The following is a 25,515-nucleotide window of genomic DNA, read 5'->3' on the forward strand; positions in this document are numbered from 1 at the left end:
AAAATGTGCTGCTCCTTCTCTGTATGTGTGTGCACTTGCCCATCTTCAGTTAGCAGGTGTTTGATGTAGTTCTTCCTTTTCCGACCGTTGATTTGCATGAAGAAAAGTTTTGTCTGTGCATCTGCTGCTTTTATTCCTCTGATCCTAGATTGCTTCTTGGCTCTGATCTTTTCAACTGCAGTTAACCCCAAGAAACGTGCTTTAAGATCACGTCGTACTTCAAGCATGGAGAGCTGCCTGAACTCCTGCACTACATCCAGTATGCCTATCAGTTGCTTTGCTGCACAGAGCAGCAGCTTAACATTCCCAAACTTCGATTTGGACCACTGTCTCAGTTTTGCTCCGGTGCGCTGCAGCTTGATGTGTAGCCTGAGGAACGGGTTTACTGTTGTGACCCCACGTTCCCAGGCTTGTTGGACTACCTCTTGGTACCCTTGGACCTTCGGCCAGAAAATCTCAAATCGGAAGCCGCTGTACTTTTTTGCATCTGTGTTGCCAACAAGTAGCAAGGGGCAGTGATCAGAAACTAGCGATGAAAGCGCTTGCAGAGAGCAGCTCTGCATCATAAGGTCCCATTCAGTAGTGCAAAATGCGCGATCGATGCGGGTCTGCGTGGTGTCATTCGACCAGGTGAAGCGCCTCCCTTGCAAACTGATCTCATCTCTAGCTCATCCAACACACTTCTGAAAGCACCCATCATTCGCCTATTCAGGTTGGTGTTGCTCTTGTCTTGCGCCTGCAGTATCAGGTTAAAATCTCCGATGACCAACCATTTCTCTGGTATGCAGTTTCTGATGCTTTTAAGCTCTTGCAGGAATTGCAATTTCTCATGGTCTTCTTGTGGCCCATAGACTACAGTTAGCCACCAGTTCCCTACACCCATTGTTGTTTCAATTTGTGCTGATACTGAATGGACTCTGATATCAGTTTGCACAATCCTATAGTAGTTCTCATCCACCGCTAGCAAAGCTCCACCCCTGGTTCCTGTTGCCGGTAAGAAGGCGAACTGCCCAGCAAACCGCTGTCCCAAGCTTTCTAATATGACAGCTCTATCAATTGTCTGCATCTTCGTTTTTTGCAAACACACAATACTTGCTTTTGTATCCTGTGCCAGGTCTCGCACCACTTACCTTCTTGCTGAATTGTTGAGACCCCTCACGTACGAGAGTTATCAGCAGATACATACCGCGTAGGACGGGCATACTAGGCATGATCGTAGACCTGCCTGCTTGATGACGATGATGTTGAAGGCAGCGCGTGCCGATGATGTTGGTGTTGGCGGCTTCAGTGTTGTGGACGTACACGTCGACAACAGTTGAATCCTCTGCCTCTGTCACCTCTCACAACAAGCACCAGTACAAAGTTAAGTAGAAGACACATGTATGAGAGATGATTACTCCCTATTCTTCTAATACGGAGGTTTGCAATAAAATGCTTCCTCGTATTTATACTCCGAGCTAATCTATAATTTTGGTAAAAACTCGCAAACAACCGAGGTAGGAATATAACTTCTCATCGTCCTTTCCTTCCTCTGTCCATATACCGAGAGTCCGGCTGTTTCACCGCACAATTTTTCCAATTTTCCACCCTCCCCTCCTCCCTCCGTCGTCGTCTGAGTTGCCGTGACGAGAGTGGGCAGTGGAGCAGGGGGAAGGAGATTCCATAGACAAAATAGGACACGTCTTCCTCCGCGAAGTGCGCCCTCCTCCTCGCTTGGCCTCCCACCTCCTCGCTTGGCCGTAACCCCTCGCTTCTCGCGCTGTTCCTTTCCTGGTTCCAACAACTCGTAAGGCCGCCGTTCGTCTCCGTCTCGGGGGAAGATGGTGATCGCGCGGCGCCTGCTCCGATCAAATGCCTCCGCCCAGGTGACGATTCTCTCTCTCTCTCTCTCTCTCTCTCTCTCTCTCTCTCTCTCTCTCTCTCTCTCTCTCTCTCTCTCTCTCTCTCTCTCTCTCTCTCTCTCTCTACGCCTGAGAGATGAGGCAGCTGGAGCCGCCTTCTCTTCGCCTGAGTTGGGAAGGAGACGGTATTTTTGATCGGAATCTTGGAGTTCGCCGCTTCAGGAAAGTGGGGATTCTGTTTAGGTAGAATTGGGTAATTATGCTTTTTTTCATTAAAAGCTCTTCTGGGCGAGTTCCCTCTCGTGTACGCCTGGTGGACTACCTGGAGTACTTGGAGGTGCAGTATCGTAAAAGATACGACAAATTACACATAGTATACAGTTTCTATTTAGATTTCGCAACTGCATGGAGGTAGCAGTTGACTCATCGGATTATACTTTACGAACTCCTAGTTTTGAAACTGTGGCCTGACTGCTGAGGGGAAAAATACCCAGCTTTTTTGCAATTTTCGGGCGAAAAAAAGAGAGAGAGGAAAGCAATGTTTCGAAGTATGTTTTTGCTCCCCTTAAATTTCCCAATTTTCTCATATTATTTTGCTTACAAGTGATTGTACTGTATGGTTCGTTACATTAACTTTTTCGTTCCTAGTGTATCTGCTATGTGATGCAAAGTTGATTACCTTTCTTGCATTTGACTTTCATGTACAAAGTGTGATGCTTTTTGTTCAATGCTGAACATGTAGTGGCTACAGGTACTATGGCATGAATATTCGACCTTTGTCGTTCAGACTTCAGACACCTGCCAAGGTTTGCCATCGTCACAGCTCATGTGTTCCTCTTTCCTGCCAATTTACAGGCAAGCAGCTTGGTGAAGTATGTAACCAGCACAGCAACTTTGCAAGGGCAAGCAGAATGTTTGTCGGATACATCAATCAGACATTTTAGTTCAGCGTCATCTGCCCAATCTGACTCAACTGAAGAAAATGGGTACGCCATTCGTTTCTCTTTGCTGGAATCTCTTCACAGTTGTATTCTATTACATGCATAGTGTTGTATGCAGAGTTGGGTTACTATGTAAATTATTGCCTGTTACTGACTAATGCAGAATTGGGTTACTATGTAAATTATTATTGCCTGTTGCTGACTTGCAAAGTCATCTGTCCAGATTTAAGGGGCATGGCATGTTGGCACCCTTTACAGCTGGCTGGCAGAGCAATGACTTGCATCCACTGATTATCGAGAGATCTGAGGTTGTGACTCTGAGCTTTGGCATTATTTTGATTTACATCCCTTGAAATGCAGTATTGAAAGCTTAGAATGCTGAATATTCTATATACAAGCTTTTTCTCACATTGGTGGACTACATTCCTCAGTCTAACATGTTGCTTTTATATACAGGGTTCCTATGTTTATGACATAAATGGAAATAAGTACCTAGATTCTCTTGCAGGACTATGGTGTACAGCTTTAGGTATGGGCACACGATTCGGTGACAATGAGACGCCATTTATTTCTGCACCTTTAGTAATGTCAGATCTGCTTCTATTACGTTCAGGTGGTAGCGAGCCTCGATTAGTCAAAGCAGCAACTGATCAATTAAACAAGTTACCCTTCTATCATTCCTTTTGGAACCGCACAACCAGACCTTCATTGGTACATTTTCTTGGATCATTCATCAAATAGTAGCTTTGTCGTGTTTGAAATCAGTGTGGCTTTGAAAATCACCATCCAACTGATGATTGGAGCTTTGCTACTGCTTTCAGGATCTTGCGCAGGAGATTCTTAGCATGTTCACTGCACGGGAAATGGGAAAAGTGTTCTTCACAAATAGTGGTTCAGAAGCAAATGACTCTCAGGTGTGACTATCAATGGCACCTACCATTTTCTGCAATTTACAGTTCAAACATTTCATGTCATCAATGGTCTTGCCGTTACTGTTCTTCATTTTCACTTCAAATAACTGAAACTGCTTAAATAGTGACTGTTGCATCAGCCTCTCATCATTAAGTAATTAAACTTATTAACTAGAGGGAATTGTGGTATTTACACATTGCAAAAGAAATATGTCTGCCAGCTTTCAAAAGTAAATATGCCTGTGCCCTCCCATTACTAGTAAATGGTTGTTGGTTCATTAATCATGGTTTTCTGATATATGGCCATTGTGCCCCAAGTATTCTATGCAATATATCTAGCTCACTGGCAAATGCTTGAGGTTTTTTATTCTAGTATTTAAATGTGTTTTTTTCTTCTCTCTGATGTACACATGATTTTGTTTCTCACATGGGCTGACACTTTTATTTTGCAGGTCAAACTGGTATGGTATTATAACAATGCATTGGGGAGGCCAAACAAGAAGAAATTTATTGCACGGACAAAAGCGTAAGCTTTGTACAATTATCAACTTATGTTCTTGACAAAACATAAATGCCCATTGCAGATTTTTTTTTTTAAGAAAAACAACAAGTTGTTCAGTTCTATGAAAATCTGGAAGCTTTTGGGATTCCATTTTTACTGCTTTTTACACTTGTTGCAGATACCATGGGTCTACATTGATATCAGCGAGCTTAACTGGGTGAGTACTGTCCTACAAAAATAAGCCAGTTTGTCTGCATACATGTTTAAAACATGTCTAAAAGCTCTCATATATGGATCTTTAATAGTTCTCTAAATGCCACTCTATCTTCAGTCTTCCTGCCCTGCACCAGAAGTTTGATCTGCCAGCACCTTTTGTTCTGCACACTGACTGCCCTCACTACTGGCGTTATCATCTACCTGGTAATGTGATTTAAAGTTCTGCTAGATGAATTTCAGAAACAAAGCTGCTGTATGAATTCAGCCCAGCATGTTTTGCTAATAAATTATTTGGTGGGGAACAGGTGAGACAGAAGAAGAATTTGCTACTAGACTTGCCACAAATTTAGAGAATCTTATTCTCAAAGAAGGACCAGAAACAGTAAAGTTCTTATGACCAACCTCGTTTGTATGCTGTTAATAGTTCCAAAGCTTACTACATTCCTTATGTGTTACCTTTGATTTATCAGATTGCTGCTTTCATTGCTGAACCTGTGATGGGTGCTGGTGGTGTCATCCCTCCTCCAAAGACCTATTTTGACAAGGTTATCTACTATGAATCCTGATGTCTCCTATCAGCAAACTGAACTCTCAAAGTATAGTTGCTTTGTTGACCTGTCTCTCTTTGCCTCTTCCCTTTTTCTTCCTTCATTTCATTTTCTTTTGAGGGCCCTTCATTTCATCGTAGTGGTTCCTGAAAAATAGTGTTGTTCATGAACTACTAGAGCTGGCGTATTAGCAAAGGACTACGTCAATGACTTCAATTCTTTTTCTGATTGCTTATTGTATGTCATTTTGTTTTCTAACAACAGATTCAAGCAGTGGTCAAGAAGTATGACATTCTTTTCATAGCAGATGAGGTATTTAACACTTTCTATGAAATCAAACAATGTCCCAATGCATGTGTTGACTGTCAATTCATTCTAGGTCATCACTGCATTTGGAAGATTGGGAACCATGTTTGGATCTGATTATTATAACATCAAACCGGATCTTGTTTCACTAGCTAAGGTGAATTGTTCAGCACCACTGTATTCGTGAATAGTGCTTATAATGTAGAATGAGTCATGCCAATTCCATTTTAACAGGCTCTTTCAAATGCCTATGTACCCATCGGAGCAACTCTCGTTAGCCCAGAGATATCAGATGTGATTCATTCCCAGAGCAATAAGCTTGGTAAGTTGATGCTGATTTATGTGAGCTCAATTATAATGTTTCTGCATTGGCATGTGGTGAGTTTTCCTGGAAGGTGACGTGTTTCCTTTTGTCGCAGGTTCATTTGCTCATGGCTTTACATACTCGGGCCATCCAGTTGCCTGTGCTGTGGCCATAGAAGCTCTGAAAATTTATCGGTATGCTTGACCTTTTTGTAACATGATACAGTGTTCCAACACCTATTTGAGTTATATATCTCTTGTTCCTGATGAACGCATTGCAAAAATGGCATCAGCGAAAGGGATATTCCGGGCCATGTCAGGCAGATTGCTCCAAAGTTTCAGGATGGAATTAGGGCATTTGCAGACAGTCCAATTATCGGGGAGGTGTGTATCTCTATTTCTGAATTGCCAAACCTACCCAGAGGCTAGAGGCTCTTCTTGTTCAAATACATGACTACAGTGCTCCTGCACCGCAGATACGTGGCTTAGGGATGATAATGGGAACTGAATTCACCAATAACAAGTCCCCAACTGATGTATTCCCTGCTGAATGGGGTAAGTAGATGTAGCAGCTACTACTCAGTGAAATTTATTTGAGTTAGCCCTTACTAATCCTGTTCCAAGGTACCTAGAGAAGTCACCATCTTGGAACCAAAGCGTAACCTGAATCTGCCGGGAACTAAAGTGTGTGTATTGTCGGTTGATACTTTTTTCAGGCGTTGGTGCGATCTTTGGGCAGGAGTGCCAGAAGCGCGGCATGCTGGTGAGGGTTGCCGGCGACGCTATCATGATGTCGCCGACACTGATCATGACACCTGGGGAAGTCGACGAGGTAAGATCAGTGGTTCCAGTGTCACCATTGCCCTCTCAAGTCTCGAGTATCCTGGTAACACTGATTGCTTTGCTTTCAGCTGGTGAGCATCTACGGGGAAGCCCTTAAGGCCACGGAGGCGAGGGTGGCGGAGCTGAAATCCAAGAGGAGTTAGCCAAGCACGACGACAACGACGATAAACGTCAGGCAGCGACGAACACAGCGGATGTACAGAAGAATAAGTTTGGGGCTGGGAGATGGCAATAATGCTGCAACGGGCACTGTTCTTTGATGGGTAACAACTGTGCAAGGTAGCAGCTGCTCTATCACTTAGCAACGGTGACCAGTAATATGAAGGACATAGATGTTTTTAAACCTTATTGATGAGAACAAATATCTCAAAAGTGTGCTGCCCTGTTATTCCTGAAGATAATGCATTTCATAATCCTTATTGGTAGAATATTCCGATACATTTTCAAAAAAAACTCCAATACATACCTTGTAATGAAAAAAAGGTGGTTACAAATAAAATTAAAGGGGTGCAGTTTAAACCATGTCTGCAATTTTGTGCTATAATTTTGATATACTAACTCAATTATGCTGAAAAGTGTCGAGAAATCCAGTCATAGGTGTTGGGGAGAAGACTCCGCCAAGCAGCAGAGAGAGTGAGGAAGAAAGACACCGAAGGTACCCAAAACCAGAGTCACTCAAGAGAGAGAATGCTCATCATGAGGGAGAGAGAGTCCCGCTCTGACCCTTTGAGCCTCTTATATATATATATATATATATATATATATATATATATATATATATATATATATATATATATATATATATATATATATATATATATATATATATATATATATAGGAGGGGAGGGGGCGGAAATTTAACCCCGGCCCCCTGATGGGTATAATATTTACAAATAGATCATTGGACCGTTACATGAGACCTATTAATCTCATGAGTTGGGCTATTCCACCAACAATAGACTCATTGCTCGAATCCTGAACCGGTAAGCCGCTAGCCAGTCAAGTGTTGCTTTCGGCACCCTTTCAAGTGGGCCCATATTTCAGTGGCCCCCACGCACGACGACCTGCCTGTTGTGGGATCCAGTCACCTAGCAGCACGCTCATGACGTCAGCGAATCATCAGGCACGGCACGGGCAGCGAGCAAGGGCCTTGGCGTCTTGGGCCCTTGCCCCTTGGCGGGGGAACTGTTCCGCGCTGTGCACGGGCGCTCTGTTCCACTGGCGGGCTGGGCCCAGGCGTCATTCATCGGGCGCGAAGACGTGCTCAGCCGGGCCAGGCAAGTACACATGGCGGGCGCCCTCAACAAAAAAAAGTACACATGGCGGGGTCCGCGTCCCAGCTGGAAAGCCCACTGGGCGGTGGCCGTGGGCCCGGAGAAGAGGTGTCGTCCACGTCAGCGTTGCGCGAAAGGGCCGATCCGATTTGCTTGACGGTTACTAGGCTCGCCGCCTTTCGGTGCCGGCCGGGCCTGCTGCGGTTTTAACTTTTAAGGACCAGCCGGTACCTGAAACCTGAAAGGAACAGGCCAGCCGGTGACTCTTCTTCACCAGCGAGTCAGCGGCACACTATGCTCGACGGCCCAAATATTCGAGGAATTTCACGTGACATAGTTCAAATCCTGCTCGAAGAGCTTCTGTGAGGCACCAAAGCTTCCGAAATCCGAGTCCAAATTGTTGGTAGGAGTAGGACTTTTAGAGAGGAGATGATGATGAAAGGAAGAGGAAAAGCGCAGGGGGGCGGTTGAAGAATTTTCAGTCCAAAACCTAGACTAGTGGCTGACGGATTCACAGTTGAAAAAAGGAAGGAGTTTGACAGTTTGTACACCATAACGGGACCGGCATCGAGCTAGTCAGCTACCGGCCGGCCTTGCTTTGGATTTTGTCAAGTTCAGCTTACGTTGATTTGAATGGTACGACTGAAATTTTGAACGAGTTTGGGCAATTGGGCGAGACAAAAGAGGCGGTTTCAGAGTTTCAAACCACCCGGACAGAAAAAGGGCCAACCTGGCTGGATGTGTGCTGACTAGCATTTGACACTTCATTGGGACAAAGCGTGGTGACTTGGCCAGTGAGAAAGTGTGCTTACGGGCAGTAATCACTAATCAGCGCGCAATGATGCCGCATCGGATGCTTCAGGACATCTGAACTGCTTGTCCACATGGACCGGGTCACCTGCGGCCGCAGCTTTACACACATGCCTTCAGGAATTCGCCAAATCTGCGTGGGATTCAGACCATTTTTTTGACCAGCAAGATCCGGGGTTGCCACAGCACAGTGTCGAATGGGCAGGACAAGTGGTGTTGCAAGAGTTTCAGATCTAGAGACCCGTAAGATTGCAAGAGGACAACAGTAGCAGGGATTCTGTGAGCAGCAAAGCAAGTACTAATGCACATGTGCTACACCGTCTGCCAACTGTAGTACGTAGTTAATTTCTTGGGACATTCCTTTCACCATTCGAACCCTAGCTTCCTAAAATTTTAGGATGGTTGAAAAAAATTAAAGCTGTCTATCTGATAAAATCCTACGGTGGTGAAGGTAGAAATATTAATAAAATCCAGCTTCCCAAAATGTGGGACCAAATACCAAAAAATGAGACTGAATATTAATTTTTATAAATACTTTCCATAGATCAACGGCTAGAAAAAAGTTCAACGTAAAAGTACCCGAAAGTACCCATTGATACTTTACAATCATTGTAAAAGAGCTCAAAAAAATACTGAATTTGATTTTATCTGCTAAAAAGAATTACAAATTTGTGAAAAAAAAGGATGCTGTGAGATATGGAAGTATGGTGTGAGCTAGAAACAAAAGGTCTGAAGAAACTGCCCAAGCAATACAAGAAGAATCTATAATAAAGAAGCCTTTCAGACAACGCAAAAATAAAACTAAACTAAGCTTCTCCATTTGCTCGCTGATGTTTTTAAAACTAAACTAAGCTTCTCCATTTGCTCGCTGATGTTCTTGAGCTGAGCAGCTAGAGTCAAGTACTTGCAGGCAGTGACAGGGTGGGGGTGTGGCTGTGGCCGGCGGATTATCCCCCGCCGCCCACTGCGCCGTGGGCCCGACGAGACGCAAAAGCCAACGGCATCATGGAGCTTGTGGCTGAGCTTAACTGGTCTGTACCGGCCACGCAGACCACTATTTCCTCTCCTGCCAACCTTGCAAAAGCTCTCTTTAAACTTTGCGGTGGCCAGCCGTGCCTGCCATCCTAGCCGGATAATATATATAGAAAAATAACTTGTATTTGATAAAGTTTTTTTGCGGTGGATTTTTATATTATATTGCTTGATGTAGACTCGAAGGTTATCGCAAATAGCCTGACGAGATGTGATTATTGGCTAGTGTTAACTTTTTATTGTCTGTTGAAGTGGTCTTTCTTGGCAGACCAAGTCAGAAAATCTAACATTTACTACTTCTTATCTTAGATTAAAAAAAAATCATTTTTTTACTCTTTTGTATAAACACGTCAGCATGGAGGTAAAGCCTTTGATAGCATGAGACAAATTCTTATGCGAATTCGCCTATACCAGAAGGCCCATGCGTATTCATTTTAGCCACATATCGATTCATCCAATGATTTCTGAATAATTGGTTATGGTCACTGAAATTTGGGGTTAGAGATAGATAGGAGCATTGATGATAATGCTGATGGAGGCAGTGAGGGCACACCTGAAAATGATTGGAGTTCCTTGTTTGCGGATGAACAGAGTGGTAGGCTTGCAAGGTAATCCAAACTCTTAGCTAAAGACGTGCACGATGGAAGCAACTTTTGGCGTGCATTATCGACGCATCATTTTCTCGCAAGCAAAGCGTGATCAACCTCGAAATATAATTAACACAATTAATATCGAATGAGAATGCGTCCTCCAAAAGGGAAAGGTGTTCATTAAGTGGGATGCGCGAAAACGACTTGGTGTGGGATGGGAACAAATTTTCTTTGTCATTTTGAGTGCCCGAGTATTTTTTTGTTGGAATAAGTCCATTTTACCCCCCTACCCCGAACTTGTCAACGAATCCGGAATACCCCCCTCAACTACGAAACCAGGAATGAAAGGTCCATCAACTATTCAAACCGGACAAATTACCCCTCTGGCTGGTTTTGTTGGTGGTTTTCGCTGACGTGGCAGGTGGGCCCCACCTGTCATCCTCTCATCCCCTGCCTCCATCCCTGCAGCGCCGCCGCACTTCTCCCCTGCCTGCTCGCCCTCCCGTTGGACAGCAGGGGCGGCGCGCCACGCCGGCGGCCGCTGGCCAAGCCAGCGTGGCTGCGGCCTGCCAGGGCGCCGCGCCCGACCGCCGTTCCTCCCCATCTCCTCCATTCCCGCCGCCACCACCTCCATTGCCGCCGCCGGCCGCCGTCGATTCATCCTCTCCGGTGAGCCCCTCGCCGATTCCTCACGCGGGGAGCTCCTTTTCCCTCTCCCCTACCGGTTCCTGCGCTCAATCGCCGCTTTCCCATCCTGCAGGACCCTTCCCGGCGGAGCTCGCCGTCCGCCGCTGCGTCTCCTCGTCGCGCCGCCCCTCCGCCACCGTTCCTCGCCGTCCTCTGCTGGGGTGAGCCTTGTCACACCTTGGACCACGCCGTGTGCGAGCTCTCCTGGCCCCGCCCGCTCTACTCCCCCCGTGCGCGGCGGAGCGGCTCAGCGAGGCGTGGCGGGGCGGAGTAGAGCAAGGCGCGCCACCAGGCAGCAGCGGAGCGCAGCACGACGCGGTGGAGCGGAGCGGCTCAACGGCGCACGGGCAGGCAGCGGCGGGGCGGAGGGAGAGAGGGAGGCACGAGCGGGCGGCGGTGGCGCACCGTGGCGGAGGGAGGGAGGGAGGCGATGGCGGAGGAAGGGCGGCGGCGCTGCAGGGATGGAGGCAGGGGAGGAGAGGTGGAGAGAGAGGAGAGGATGACAGGTGGGGCCCACCTGCCACGTCAGTGAAAACCACCAACAAAACCAGACGGGGGTAATTTGTCCGGTTTGAGCAGTTAAGGGACCTTCCATTCCTGGTTTCGTAGCTGAGGGGGTAATCCGGATCCGTTGACAAGTTCGGGGGTAAAATGGACTTATTCCTTTTTTGTTTACATCATTTCAAATTTGGTGGACCCATTTTTGTGAAAAAGAAAATTGCTGGACCCACAAGGCCACAACTTTTTGTGAAAAAGAAAATTGCTGGACCCACAAGGCCACAACCAGCCACGGCGCCAGGGAAACTGACGCGGCTGTTTAGCCGGTTCCTAGAATGAGGCAGCACCATAACTTTTTTTTTATGCGGCAGCTAGTGCATTTTCTAGCAACAGTTGTGGCGCTCTGGCTGTGGCCGGCAAGGCAACCAAGCAGGTCCAAAAGGGGAGAAAGAAATCCATCCCAATCCAGCCAATCGATCACCACTCCCATTCTACATATGCGTTGGATGAAATTCTTGCAATGCTAAATCTTTTTTTTTAAAGCTTGCAATGCCAAATCTGTGTTGAATGAATCCACGTCACCTCAAATATTGCCCCCAGAATATTACTACTACTACCAAAATAAAATTCATCAACCACGTAAAATAGTTTCGATATACTACGTCAGGCCGTCAGGGGGTTGTCGCTGCAAAAGTCCTCGGGGATTACTGCCGCCGCCCCGCCCCCAACATCCGCAGCCTGTCGCGCCCAGGAGTAAATCGGTATTTTGACCACGCCGCCGGACGTTCCTCACCCGCTTACATGCGGCCCCCCAACTACAAGAACCCCACCTGCAGCGGCTGTTGACTGTTGAGGGCGGTGAGCGCACGGGCGCGGTGAGCCCAGCAGCCGCGCTGGCCTGCAGGCGGGCCCCACCTGCCGGACGCGGCCAGCTCAGCGGCACGTATCCAGCCGCATACACCGCGCACCACCTGCATATAAACCCTCCCACGAAGAAAAAACCCCCACACAAAAATAAAAAAGATTCCTCCCTCTCGATTTCTAGGGGTGGGGTTGGTTCTGGTTTTCGATCGGCTGCTTGCTTGCAGCCGACGAGGGGAGGGGAAGCAAAGCGGAGAAGCAACGAGAATCGCACCCCGCCGGGACCTCTTCCAACCCAAGGTGACGACCTTCCGGTTCTTCTGATTAGAAAGTCTGTTTACCTGTTTCAGAAAGGTTCGATATTTTCGATCCTTTTCCGTTCATTTCTTTTTTAGCCCGGTTCGTCCCTGTTTGCGATTGTCCACCAACGGGCCCGGTGATTTAGTTCGGAAGTGCTGGCGATGCTTGCGGTTGCTGCCATTTTGATCTGATTTGGTCTGGTTTTGGAGCCGCCATGGCAGCTTGTGGGTGTTCTTTGCCTTCTCCGGTTCGTGCTTCCGGAGCAGGAAAGCTGCTGCTACGGTTGCTCTTCTTCTCTTCGCTTGCCTCTTGCTCCCCTGCTTGTTCCCTTTTCTGCTGTTCCGATCGGCGATCTTCCGTCCGGCGGGGGTGGCGGCGGCGACCGCGGGCGGCGGATTTCTTTGTGCGGACCCGGTGGTGGTCTGCTCGCTCGGATCGCATCGCTCCTTTTGACTTTGCAGGCGCTACAGATGGCATGTCTCCGATCGGGGTAGGCCGCCAGCGATCGTGGGGAGGTTGGTGAGCGCGGGCTGTCATCTTTGTCTTTTGGCTTTGTTTTTTTTCCTGGCGGGTTGCTGAGTTGTGTGTTGCTTTCGGTCCTTGCGTTTAGCAGCTACAATCTTGTTCTTCAAGAGTTGGTGAGCTCAGATCAGTTCCAACTTTCGATATTTCCTTTTGCGCATCTTGTGTTATTCGATGCCATATGCATGCGATCTTTTCCACTTGTTCCGTGGGCTCCTTTGCATGATTGCGATTCAATTGATATCGGATCGACTTCCGTGCAGTTGGTAAGGTTTTGGTGGACGAAGGAGTCCGCTAATTCTTTCTTGGTACCAGAATGTTCTTACTTTACTGTAGACATTGGATTCTAGCGCTACCTTTCCCCCTGTATTCTTCATCATCCAGTCTGTAAAAGAAGCCCATTTTTTAATGCCGTTGAACTTTCGAGTGTCTGCTTTCAGTTTAGCCTTGCTTGTTTTATCTATGATTCGATTCAGGGATTGATGATGCTAGTGATTCTTTCTGTGATCTGCAGGGACGGGCAGCTAAAGTAGTGCAATATGGAAGCCGAACAGGGGCCAGATGTTAGTGCTCCCGAGACGACTGATCTTAAGGTGCCTGATAAGACGCCGGTAAGGAAACATATCCCTGGTGACCGTTGGTCAGATCATTCTGTCCGCTATTAATGCCCATTGAGCAACAAAAGTATTGTTGTTGGTTTGCTATGATGTTTTATTGATGTTCGTAAGTCCGTTGTAATAGTGTGTTTACCACATCTAATTGATGAGTAAAATTTAGGGAAAAGTCCAATTTTCACCCTCGAACTATCACAAAAGTCTGATTTTCAACCTTTAACTACGAAACCGGACAACATAGGCCATCCAACTGTCAAAACCAGGTAAATTTGGCCCTTGGAGTGGTTTTGAAGGTGGTTTTGCATTTTCTAAAAAAAAATCAAATAAATCTAATTAGATTTAAAAAATCAAAACTAATTCACTTTAAATCAGAAAAATATGAAACTAGTACCAAATTTTTTCTAAAAATGTAACCTATCTATTGTTGCTCCATTTGAATCTTAGTTATTAAAAATAATAGGCATAACTACAAGTAGCCAAATATTATGAACATAAAAAAATTAGATTTGAATAGCTCACAAGTCATGTGACAATAGATTTGATACCCATTTCATAATTTTTTAACTTAAAATGAATTACTTATAAATTTTTTAGTGTAAAATTGAATATTTTTAATTCTCACAAAATAGAAAACCACCTTCAAAACCACTCCAGGGGCCAAATTTGCCTGGTTTTGATAGTTGGATGGCCTATGTTGTCCGGTTTCGTAGTTGAAGGTTGAAAATCAGACTTTTGCGATAGTTGGAGGGTGTAAACCGGACTTTTCCCTAAAATTTAGTTTCCAATAGTGTCGACACATTTCCTTGGGGCGCCAAAAAAAGTTCTCGCTGAGCTCATTTCTTTCCATATGGGGTGTTTGTCATGTTAGGTTTCTTGCTCTGATCTTCACCTATCTGGTATCCTTGTTACATTTGATTCTGTACATACATAATCCAAAATCTGACTGCACTGTGTATTGAACATTGCATTGCAGTTTTCATGATTGGTTTGGTGAGGTTATATTAGAAAAATCAAATGCATTTTCAGTTTCAGGCTGTAAATAGTTGCACCCGTTGCTTAATAAGGTTATAGAAACACGGGAGAGGGGGGGGGGGGTGTTATTACCAAATACACCACCAAGCAAAGCTAAAACTCTGGGTTGAGAATAGTGGAACTTGGCCCACTGTTACTATTGAAATTTTCTCGAAAGTTAGTGTCCAATTTCTGGTATTCTTTTTTCTTTTGAAAACTGAAGCTCCAAACAGATCACTGAATTTTGACAATGCCACATTCACAGGCACAAGTTGATGAAAAAGAAAATCTACTGAATGGTAATGCCAATCTGCAAGTGAAGGAAGCACACAATGATGAAGATGATGGAACGGGATCTGATGGGTTTGAGCTGATAGATGTGAAGGAAAATTTTGGTTCAACAAAAACGGAGGAAGAAACGGCAGCTCCAAGTACAAAGGTTGATACATCTCCTGTTAAAAAGGAAAGTGATACACAAGAAGAAAAAATGACAACCCATGAAGAACAATCAGTTGCAGCAAACACGAGACATCTAGACTCCTCCATGTTGAACCAACAAACAGAACAATTGGGCGAGCTGACAAGGCGTATTGAAGAGCTTGAATCTGAAAAAGACAAACTAGTTAAGGACTTGACAGAAGCAGAAAATAAGCAGAGCCTGCACGACAGTTCTCTACAAGAAGCTCAAAGCTCTCTGGCTATGAAAGATAAGGAGCTGGCTGAAGCAACAAACTCCCTGAAGGAGCTGGATTCTGAGCTCCAAAGCTCGAAAAAGAGGATTCAAGAAATTGAAGCTGAATTAGATTCATCAGCAGATAAGCTCCGCAAACTTGAAGAGCTGAAGGATGAAAGAAGCTTGCATGCTGCACAGGAAGCAAAGAGGGCCTCAGAACTTGATAAGATTCTGGAACAGGCACAATCGAATATGAAGGAAATGGAAAAACAAATTAGCAGTCTTCAGGAGGAGGTAAAGGGACATCAAGATAAGGCCACAGACCATCAGCAAATAGAAGAATCACTGAGAAGCACAATCTCAGAACTCAAGGTGATACAAGAGGCACTAGAGCTGTCAAAGTCACAAGTGGCTGATTTGGAACAGAAACTTGCCTCTCAGGATGCTGACATCAGTAAACTAACTGAAGAGTTAAATCTCCGTTGTTCTTCTGAAGAGTCTCTTAAAGAGAAGACTATCAAATTAGAGAATGAACTTACTACAGCTCATGAAGAGCTACAAGCAAAGCTTTTGAGTTTGCAGGAATTGGAGACAAAACTTGATGAGCAGGCAAAAGACAAACAGACAAGTGAAGCTGCACTAGAGAAGCAAAATGAGCAGATAGTCATCTTGCAGACTCAGCTCGACAAATTGAAGGATGAAAACAATACTATCCAAGGGTCTCTTGTTGATCTTAACTCAAAACTTTCTGAAAAAGACTCAACGCTGCATCAGGCTGAAGATAAGCTCGCTGAAGCACAGTTGGCCCTCTCAGAAACACTGTCACAAAAAGAAGAATTGGAGCTGAATCTGAACTCTCTCAGTGAGCAGCATGGTGAGTCCAAAGTGTTTGCAGAAAATGCAAACCAGAAGATTCTTGAGCTTGAAGCTCAAATCCAGGCAACGCATGCAGCTGAAGAGGCACTCAAGTCACAGCTAAAAGAAGCTGATGCAAGTGCGGAAGCTGCTAAGAAGAAAGCTTCAGACCTTGAGAAACAACTCAGTGAGATTGAAAATAAATTAGTTGCATCAAGTGAAGAAATAGAGTTGATGAAAGAGCGTATTCAAAAAGAAGTGGCTGTATCAGCAGAAAAAGGAATGCAGCTTGAAGAAGCAGTGGCCAGTGTAGAGGGATACAAAGAAAAAATCAATGAGTTAGAATCGTCCCTTGATTCCTCATTATCTAAAAATCAGCTACTTGAACAGCAAGTCAAGGAGCTGACCGATAAATGCTCAGAGCATCAAGAACAAGCTCATTCAGTTCGGCAAAGGAGCCTTGATCTGGAAGATTTGCTTCACACATCAAAGACTGATGCTGAAGGTGCATACTCCAGGACCCAGGAGTTGGAGCAGGAGCTGAACAGCACATATGAAAAGCTCAAGGGGGTTGATATAGAACTCGAGCAATACAGAAGCAAGGCTTCACAACTTTCCGATGATCTGGAAGCTTATCAGACAAAAGCAGCTAGTCTTGAAGCTGTGGTGGAAGAAGCTAGCAAGAAAGAGAAGGAGCTTATGGAGTCACTGAGCCAAATAACTGAAGAAAAGAAGAAAATTGAAGAACTAATAGCAGAGTATGAAGCTAAACTTCAAGCAGATTTGAAGGAAAAGCAATCATTTGAAGAGAGTTTGCAGAGCCAAGAATCAAAGGTGCTGGATCTACAACAAGAGCTGGTGAAGTTGAGAGAAGAAAAAGAACACCATGAAAACACCATTGCTTATCTGAACCTGCAGCTCTCCACTAAGAATGACATGTACAGTCAACTGGAGTCCCAGCTAAACGAGGCCAGTGATGATCATAGCAAAACAAGATCACTTCTCTCGGAAGCACAATTACACAAAGAAGAACTTGAGCTAAATCTAAAATCTCTTAATGACCTGCACTCTGCATCGAAAACAGCTGCCGAATCCGCAATGCAAAGGGTTTCAGAGCTTGAAACTCAAATTCAGGAATTAACTGCTTCGGAACAGAACCTGAAGCTGCAGCTTAGTGAGTTAGAGTCAAAGTTAGCATCTGCTGAGAAGACGGGCATAGATCTTGAGCAAGACCTTAAAGCTGCTACAATAGAATGCAGTCATTGTCATGTGAAGATTGATGAGCTTTCTGGGGAGCTTGAAGCATACAAGGAGAAATCAACTAACCTCGAGACTTCATTAGCACAAGCAAAGCAAACAGAGGCTGAGTTGTCAGAGAGGTTGGCTCAAGTTAATGAAGAAAAGGAGAAGTTTGAAGAACTAGCAAAGAAAGCAACCATAAAGCATTTGGAAGCCGAGAAGCAGGCCCAAACTTTACAGGGTGAATTAGAATCTGCCCGTGGTAAAATGGAAGAGGTGGAAAATGAACTGCGGTCTATGGGTATTAGAGAAAGCTCAGTGCTTGAGAAGCTTAAATCTGCAGAAGAGCAGCTGGAGCACAAAGGGAGGGCACTGGAACATGCCACTTCAAAGAAAATAGACTTGGAAACTCTGTATCAGTCTTTACTTGAAGATGCAGAGATGAAGCTCCAACAATCAGCAGACAACTTAGCTCAGAAGGACACAGAGTGCCAACAACTGTCTGAAAAGCTAAAGTTGGCTGAGGAACAAGCAGCATCTTATCAATCAAGAGCAACTGCAGCCACTGAAGAGGTGGAATCTATGAAGGTGGAGCTCGAAGCCTTTGAATCGGAGATTTCAACCCATGAGGCCACCATTGAGGAACTCAAGACCAAGGTCTCTGATGCTGAGTCAAAGGCGGAGCAGGCGTTAGCTGAGCTTACAATGCTTAGTGGAACAAATCAGGCCCTGAAAGAGGAACTTGATGCTAAGCTGTCAATGCTTCATGAAGTTCAAGAACAGCTTAATTCTACTCGGGCTGAAAAGGAAGAAGTTGCTGCTAAGCTAGCTGAGCATGAAAAGACAGTAGAACATTTGACTGAGGTGCACAGTAGAGGTATAGAGCTCCAATCTGCAGCTGAATCGAGGAATGCAGAAATCGAAGCTCAATTGCGTGAAGCTCTCGAGGCAGCAGAGATGAAAGAGACTGAGGTGAAAAACTTGAACGAAAAACTGGTTGCCCTCGAGTCTGAGATCGAAAGTTTGACACATGTAAATGAAGCCTTAAAACAGGAGATCAATGCTAAGCTGGGGATGGTTGATGAGCTGCAGGAGAAGTGTAGTTCTATAAATTCTGAGAAAGCAGAAATTGCAGAGAAGTTGGCAGTTCATGAGAGAAAAATAGAACATTTGACAGAAGAGCATTCAAGAGTCTTGGAGCTCCGATCTGTAGCTGAATCAAAGAATGCAGAAATTGAGAGCCAACTGCGTGAAGTTCTTGAAAAGGTAGCACAAAAGGAAGATGAAGTTACAGACTTGACGGAGAAGCTGGCTTTACTCGAAACTGAGAATGAAAAGCTGGCTATTACGAACAAGACATTAAAAGAGGAAGTGGATGCCAGGATAGCCATGTTCGATGAGCTACAGGAACGATTTAACTCTACTCATGCTGAGAAGGAAGAAGCTGCAGATAAGCTAACTGTTCATGAGAGGACAATCTCACACCTGACAGAGGTGCACACACGGAGCTTGGAGCTCCATTCTGCAGCTGAATCAAAGAATGAAGAAACTGAAGCTCAGCTCCGTGAAGCTCTTGAGACGATAACAGAGAAAGAAGGTGAAGTTAAAGAATTGAGTAAGAAGCTGGATGCCCTTGAAATTGAGTTGGGATACTATGAAGAGCAGGCAACTGAAGCTGCTGCCGCTGAAGAAAATCACAAAGTCAAATTTGATGAAGCTTCACAGAAGATAAAGATCCTGGAGGAACAGCTTGAGGAGACACAAAGCAAGGTTGAGCATTTCCTTACAGAGAAGGAAAGCTTGGCTCAAGCAAATAGTAGTTTGAATGTGGAGTTGGAAGTGCATCAGAACAAGTTGAATGAATTACAACTTGCACTTGCTGCTGCAGTAGCAGAAAAGGAGGGGGCATCTGAAGAGATTCATTCACTTCGTAAAACGCTAGATGGAATGATTGAGCGCAAAGCAGAATTAGAAATCCAGGTAATTGAATGCTTAATTGTTATTTCTGCTTAATTTTGTAGCTTCAATATATGTTCCTGTACCATTACATAGCATTAGAAAATAGATTATTTTTCCATTAGCTAAAGTAGGACAATTTTCAGGTATCTTCTACCATGGAAGAGCATGATGAACTGAAGAGCAAATACCAAAGTACACTCGAAGAGAAGCAGATATTAAATGACAAATATGAAACTACAAAGAAAGAGCTCGAGGAAGCAATAGCCAAGTTGGAGGACAAAATGAATGTGGACAAGTCAGAAAAAGAGTTGCACATATCAAAACTGGAGCGACAGATTACATTATCTGAGATAAAGTACATGGAGGAGGTATGTGTCACTGTTCATCTCTCTCGACTATTTGGGGTTTTGACCTGGAAATGCTGTCTCATATGTATAATGTATACAACATTTTCAGATAAAGACCATGCAGGTGGAAACAACTGAAAAGGATGAAGCACTAACAGCCAAGATGCAGGAACATGCAAACTTACAGCATGAGAAAGATGAGTTGGAACAACAGTTGCTGGAAATAAGAAAGGAACTGGATGGTGCCTACCGTACCATAGCAAATCAGGTAAACTGGTGTTACTAAAAACAAATTCCAAAATGATGCTCTTATTTTCAAGCCTTATTGCTAAGTAACTTAGGGGTTGCCAAATATATTGCTTCCTACTTGTTTACAGACATAACTTATGTGCCTTGGGTTTGCTTCTTTATCTTTCAGCTGAGAAACCGTAAACCTGTCTTCTTCTTTTTGAAAAGCTAAACCGTAAACCTGTCTCACTTAAATCTAAAATTGGAACAAAGGGGTACCCTCCTCTTTGTACCGCGGTGTGCTCAACTGTCCTGATATGACCGAAGTTGTCGACTCAAGGGGCCAATAATATTTAAAACGCTGACATATCTCTTTTCCAAAATTGTCCGAGCCAATCTTGACATGAAAAATCTTTGTTTTTGCAGGAAGAACAAGCTTCGGTGAGAGAGATAAAGTGGGATGCATATAGGAAATATTCAGAGGATCAACTGGAAGCTGAGCAGCAGCGTGCTGCGGAGCTTGAACTGCAAGTATCAGCTCTTAAACAACAGCTCCAAGAAGCTGAGATCCATAACAACCAAAAGGTGGGTTTCTCTGAGTTTTCATTTATGCTATGTGCTAATTCACCTGTTGGCTCCGATAGAGGGCATTATGGCGCTTCAGCTTTTTAAGCCTCCTGTACCTGAGTCTTAAGTCTGTTATGGCTATAGATTCTGACAAAAAATAGACATGTTTTTTGTGGCAACTAAATCACAATACTAAAATCTAGTGCACTCTATTACATGATGTTTTACTTGGATACTCTAGTATTTATGATATTGGTGGACTTTTTATAAGTGGATAATTTTCTTTTGACAGGAAGAACAAGTTTCTTTAAGGGCGGTTCAATTGGAAGCAGATAAAAGTCATTCACTGGACGAGCTGGAAGCTCAGCGTCAGTATGCCAACGACTTGGAGAACCAGATCGAAGCTCTTACACAGAAACTACAATCAGTTGATGCACACTACAAGCAGAAGGTAAACATTATCCTTGCAGCATTATTTAATTGTAAAGGGACCATCATCATACGTAAGGTCAGCAAATATTATAATAGCATGATGGAGCTTACTTTTGCGGCACCCATACTTCTAGGTTCTGGCTAATACAGGACGTTCCTTTTTCTGTTGGAATTTACTAACCTGCTAAGATAGCATGATGCATTAGCTAGGTCACAACTTTTTGCTCTTTCATTGAATCGTCTGAGCTTTCCAGGTCACAGAAGAGAGGGATAAACTTGCTGAGGGTCACCACAGAGTTCAACAAATTGACACAAAAAGCAAGCAAGAGTGTTGAATTGGAGAAGAAGGTGCAGGACCTTGAACAGAAGCTGAAGGTAGCTTACTCTAAATCTGAGGAACAGGTAAGCAGAGACATGCTGATGAAATATATTGGTTACCTTATCTCTGATCATTTATTATTAGCAACTAATCACTTGATCTGTTTGCAGGCAAAGGATGCTGTCCAGTTGAGATCCCGGGAATTCACCATGGATTCATCAACAATTTCAAGCAAACAACACGACAGATCTTCAGCTGCTGACACGACCTCGCCAAACCCAAGCCAGAAAGAAGTGCAAGAACCTTCTGGGATCATGGCCTTCAAGTTCATCCTGGGAGTTGCACTGCTGTCGGTACTCATCGGCGTGTTTCTTGGAAAGCGGTACTAGTGCTCCGTTTGTGAAAAGTCTGTTGATGGCCATGGGAAAATCCACTGTCAATATTGCTTTCAGTGAAACTCAGGTTATTAATGTGTAGCTGAAAGGGCTTAGTCAGCAGAAGTTTGAAAGAATTGGTGGCCTTGATGGGGATGGATCGACGACTTTTAGGGAGAAGTCGGAGATCTTGAAAGTCTTTCTATTTTCTCCTGTTGAGTTTTGCTTTAATTTTCATTTTCTGGTAACGGGGGTTGGAATTTGATTTTTGTTCATTCCAACCCTTTGCATGCAAAAGGCCAACTGCGTGCAACTGGTTTGCCGTCAGCAAGTTTTCATGTACATTTCTTCTCTGTAAAGATCAGAAGTCCAGGGATTCAAACCTTGAAGCCTTTGCTACTGTGCTCATATACATGGAGAGTTCAAGTTCTGTTGTCATGTACAAATTCAACCACTCCGATGCTTTTGATGTACGAATGTCCAATTGAATTGCTTGAGCGAGAAATGTAACATTTATAACGTCATCATAATGTTTCTTGAAATTACATGAAGTTGCTGACGATTCAAGTTCTTGGAATGAATCAACTATGCATTCAAAATTCAAATATGCAATGGTTGGAGTATACTTCAGAGAATGCCGGCATAGTCAGCCGGCCCGTAGGGTTGCAGCCACTCGGCAAGGATGCCCTTCTTCCTCCGAGGATTGTAGCCCATGTCCCGGCAGAGCTCGTCGTTGTACCAGGTATTGGCGGCGCTGATGCACGGGCCCTCGCCGTCGACGAAGGCGTGCCTCTTGACGTACTCGCCCCACTCCGCCACGCTCCTCTCCATCCGCTGCGACGCCGGGCAGAGCCGGAGGCGCCGTCGAGGAGGTGCGCCACCACACTTGGCCATCATCTCGCAGGCGAACATGGTCGACGAGTTGTTCGAGTATCCGATGACCGCCATCTGCGGGATCCGCGGGTGCACGCACTGCCTGCACGGATCGGAGAATCTGTCGGCGGCGGACTCGAGGATCATCGACGGCGAGAGTAAATGAGGCGACGTGTCCTGACCTGTAGAGAGGAGCCGGGTTGTCCGGACCGCCCCGCCACCATCTCCCTGAACCTCGGCGAGGCGAAGATCCCCCTCAGCTTGTCGGCGCCGCGGAAGCCGGTGGCGAGCACGACGACGTCCGCCTCGACGCGCTCCCCGGCGTCGTCCTCGCCCAGCACCAGCCCGTCCGCGCAGAAGCTCACGGACCTGGCCCTCCTGATCGCGACGCTGCCCTCCGCCACCCTGTCGTAGAACCTGTCCGGCAGGACGCCGAGGCGGCACGCCGAGACGGTCCACGCGAAGCTCCAGTCCGGCACCATCCCGTGCTCCCGCATCGGGATGCGCGCCTTGAAGTAGGCCTCGGTCAGCTTGGAGATCACCCATCTCTGCAAAAGGAATCCGATTAGCGGCGTTCTAGTAGGTGTCGAAGGATCGGGAGCACGAAACGCACCAGAGGAGAGAGCATCATGGCGAGGAGGGTCAGCGCGAGCCCCTCGCCGGGCTTGTGAGGCACCATCAGCTCGGCCAGCCGGTTCAGGAAGAGGTGCCCGATGCTGACGCCCCACACGAAGCCGCCGTTCACCATCCACACCGGGCTCCGGCAGACCATGGTGCACGGGAACCTGGCGCCGTTCACGGTCGGCGCACTCCGCGACCGTGTCGTAGGCCGACTTGCCGGAGCCCACCACTGGCGACGCGCTTGCCTCTGATCAGCTCGGCGGCGGCAGCGGCGGCCATGCGCGAGTAGTCCATGGAGTGGAGCACCTGCCCCCGGAACACCTCGGGGCCTCGGTTCGGCGGGAACGCCGGAGTGTTCGCCACTCCGCTGAACTTGCCGAGGCACAGTATCAGGAAGTCAAACCTGTACATCTGCACCAAAAAAAAATGCAGTGTCGTTGTAATCGATTTTGACTTGAAACTACAATGCTCTGCAAATTAGAGTAGCTGCATTGCCTGATGCTTAGTACTGACCCTGCGTAGCCTCCGATCCACGGTGCTGCACGGTGAGCAGCCACTCGCCGGTGCCGTCGCCGAAGGCCCTCGCCGTTGCCCGCCCACCGCTCCCACGCGGCGACCTGCTCCTCCGGCGCCCCGGCGTACTCGGCGCGGAGCACCGTGCTGCCGAACCGGACGCACTCCAGGACGCCGAGAGCGGCGCGCGTAGGCGTCGAGGTAGGCCACCACCTGGTCGTGGCGCGGGAACAACTCTTCGGCGGTGGACGCACCCTGCGGCCAGGGGAAGTCCGAGAACCGGTAGCTGGGCGCCGGCGTCTGCAGCCGCGTGGAGGCCAGCGTGTGCCTCCACGCGCCGCCGTGGCCCTCGTCGGCCTCGAACACCACCGGCCGGAAGCCCTTGGCGAGCGCGTGCTTGCACGTCGCCAGGCCCGCTGATGCCGGCGCCGACGATGGCCACGCGCTTCGTCGTCGGGTCCATTGCTTGACTTGATCCACAGGTGCGCTAACAGCTTCGTTTCTTCTTTTTTTTTTGTCCCCGCCAAAGACAAGACGGATGGGTGAACGTAGAATATGAAAGTGTCAACAAGCCCGCATCCCACCTACTGCTCCCTTGGATAATCAAAGATTTGAATATTATGGAATAATAAGTTCTGAGCTAAAAGTTTTATTAACTAACTACTCTCTCCGCTCCACGAAATATTCTCTTTAAACATTTTCCTAAGTGAAACCACTTTCCGTTTGGACTAAGTTTATATATGAAAAGTACCGTATCCTTATGATTACAAATAATTATCATTATATTGAACATGAAAATATTTTCACGGCATATCTATCTATGTGGTGTTTCTGATACTCTTCTTTAGAAATTGATTGCTCAAACTTGAGATAGTTTGATTTAAGAAAAAAAAAGTAGATTTTATTACGCTTAAAAGAACTAAAAAACACTCTTCCTACTCTACAAGTACCCGAAACCTTGAATCGGGTACTCCCTCATATCTGAAAATAAAGTCATTTTCATTTGCTTTAAATAAAAAAATTTAAACTTTGTTTTTCACTCCCATGTAAAATTGCTGAATCCTCATGATTAATGAGCCTCCAAAAGGCTCCTGCAATATATTGGTGGGGATCCTCTCCCGGTTACCGCTCAAAAAAAACTTTTATTATAAATAAATTTTTTTAGGCTAAATTTGAAAATATATTTTTTGAACATATAAATTTGAAATATGAAAATGACGTAGATAATTCATGTTGAAATGTAGCAACCGGCAGTGGTCGCAAGTGCCGAGGCGGCGCGTATGCCGCTATTTGCAGGCATCGTAGGACGTGAGCCAATCAGGGCCTAGATTCGCGTAACAGAGAGAGCGTGCATGTGAAGGAGCATACGCAGGTCCAAAACGTGCAGCTCGATCGCTGACTGAAAGAATGTAAAAAAATCATGCACCTGATGATGGCCCTGTTTGGATACGATTATAAGCCGCTTATGGATGGGAAAAGCCAAAATCCCACTCAAACGCTTCGATTATTTCTGGCTTATTTGAAATGCCGCTTAGCTTACAATCGGCGAAACAACGTGAGCCTCGATTTTCTCGTACGCGTCTCCGACGCCGCTTTTCTCAAAAGCGAGACCCATCCTGCCCTCCCCCGACCTTGTCTCTCCGCGCGGCGCCCCTGCTCGCCCACCCGCCGACGCCGCTCCGGCGCTCACTGCGCGCTCCGGACCCGCTCGCCTCTTGGGCCGCCGGACGCCGCCCGACACCCGCGCCGCCGTCCGCCTCTGGCAGCTGCCGTTCCACGCCGCCGACACCCGCGCCGCCCTATGACTGCGCTGCAGACGGCGACACCCGCGCCGCCGCCGCCCTCAACCGCGCCGGTATGCGGCCTTCGGCCGCGCCGCCGTAAATCGCCGGCCGTTGCAGCCG

At 46.1% G+C, this 25,515-nt stretch overlaps 1 protein-coding gene and 2 pseudogenes across 3 annotated transcripts; 2 read left to right on the forward strand and 1 right to left on the reverse strand.

Annotated features, from left to right (window-relative positions):
* The first annotated feature begins 1,602 nt into the window (after positions 1–1,602).
* On the forward strand, positions 1,603–6,933 carry LOC120682433 (gamma-aminobutyrate transaminase 1, mitochondrial-like). Of its 2 annotated transcripts, XM_039964347.1 has the most exons (20): positions 1,603–1,865; positions 2,584–2,592; positions 2,697–2,827; positions 3,006–3,090; positions 3,239–3,311; positions 3,396–3,493; positions 3,604–3,696; positions 4,146–4,219; positions 4,374–4,412; positions 4,527–4,615; positions 4,717–4,793; positions 4,882–4,956; positions 5,224–5,271; positions 5,339–5,422; positions 5,500–5,587; positions 5,685–5,763; positions 5,862–5,952; positions 6,045–6,123; positions 6,285–6,400; positions 6,480–6,933. In XM_039964347.1, exons 1-20 carry the CDS (start codon positions 1,821–1,823, stop codon positions 6,552–6,554), a joined length of 1,548 nt encoding a protein of 515 aa, XP_039820281.1. In that variant the 5' UTR covers positions 1,603–1,820; the 3' UTR covers positions 6,555–6,933. The 2 variants fall into 2 exon arrangements, with proteins under 2 accessions (XP_039820281.1, XP_039820282.1); XM_039964348.1 differs by lacking the exon at positions 2,584–2,592 and having other exon boundaries at positions 1,604–1,865; positions 6,480–6,864.
* Positions 6,934–12,294: 5,361 nt separating this feature from the next.
* On the forward strand, positions 12,295–22,050 carry LOC120681782 (annotated as a pseudogene). Its single transcript, XR_005678093.1, has 9 exons — positions 12,295–12,464; positions 13,501–13,597; positions 14,877–19,358; positions 19,481–19,705; positions 19,794–19,952; positions 20,339–20,497; positions 20,772–20,930; positions 21,166–21,313; positions 21,401–22,050. The product of XR_005678093.1 is annotated as a myosin-11-like (transcript).
* A 181-nt stretch (positions 22,051–22,231) lies between these two features.
* LOC120681317 lies at positions 22,232–24,074 on the reverse strand (annotated as a pseudogene).
* Positions 24,075–25,515: the final 1,441 nt, after the last annotated feature.

The sequence above is a fragment of the Panicum virgatum genome, chromosome 7N (assembly GCF_016808335.1).
Source record: "Panicum virgatum strain AP13 chromosome 7N, P.virgatum_v5, whole genome shotgun sequence".
NCBI classification, from domain to species: Eukaryota; Viridiplantae; Streptophyta; class Magnoliopsida; order Poales; family Poaceae; genus Panicum; species Panicum virgatum.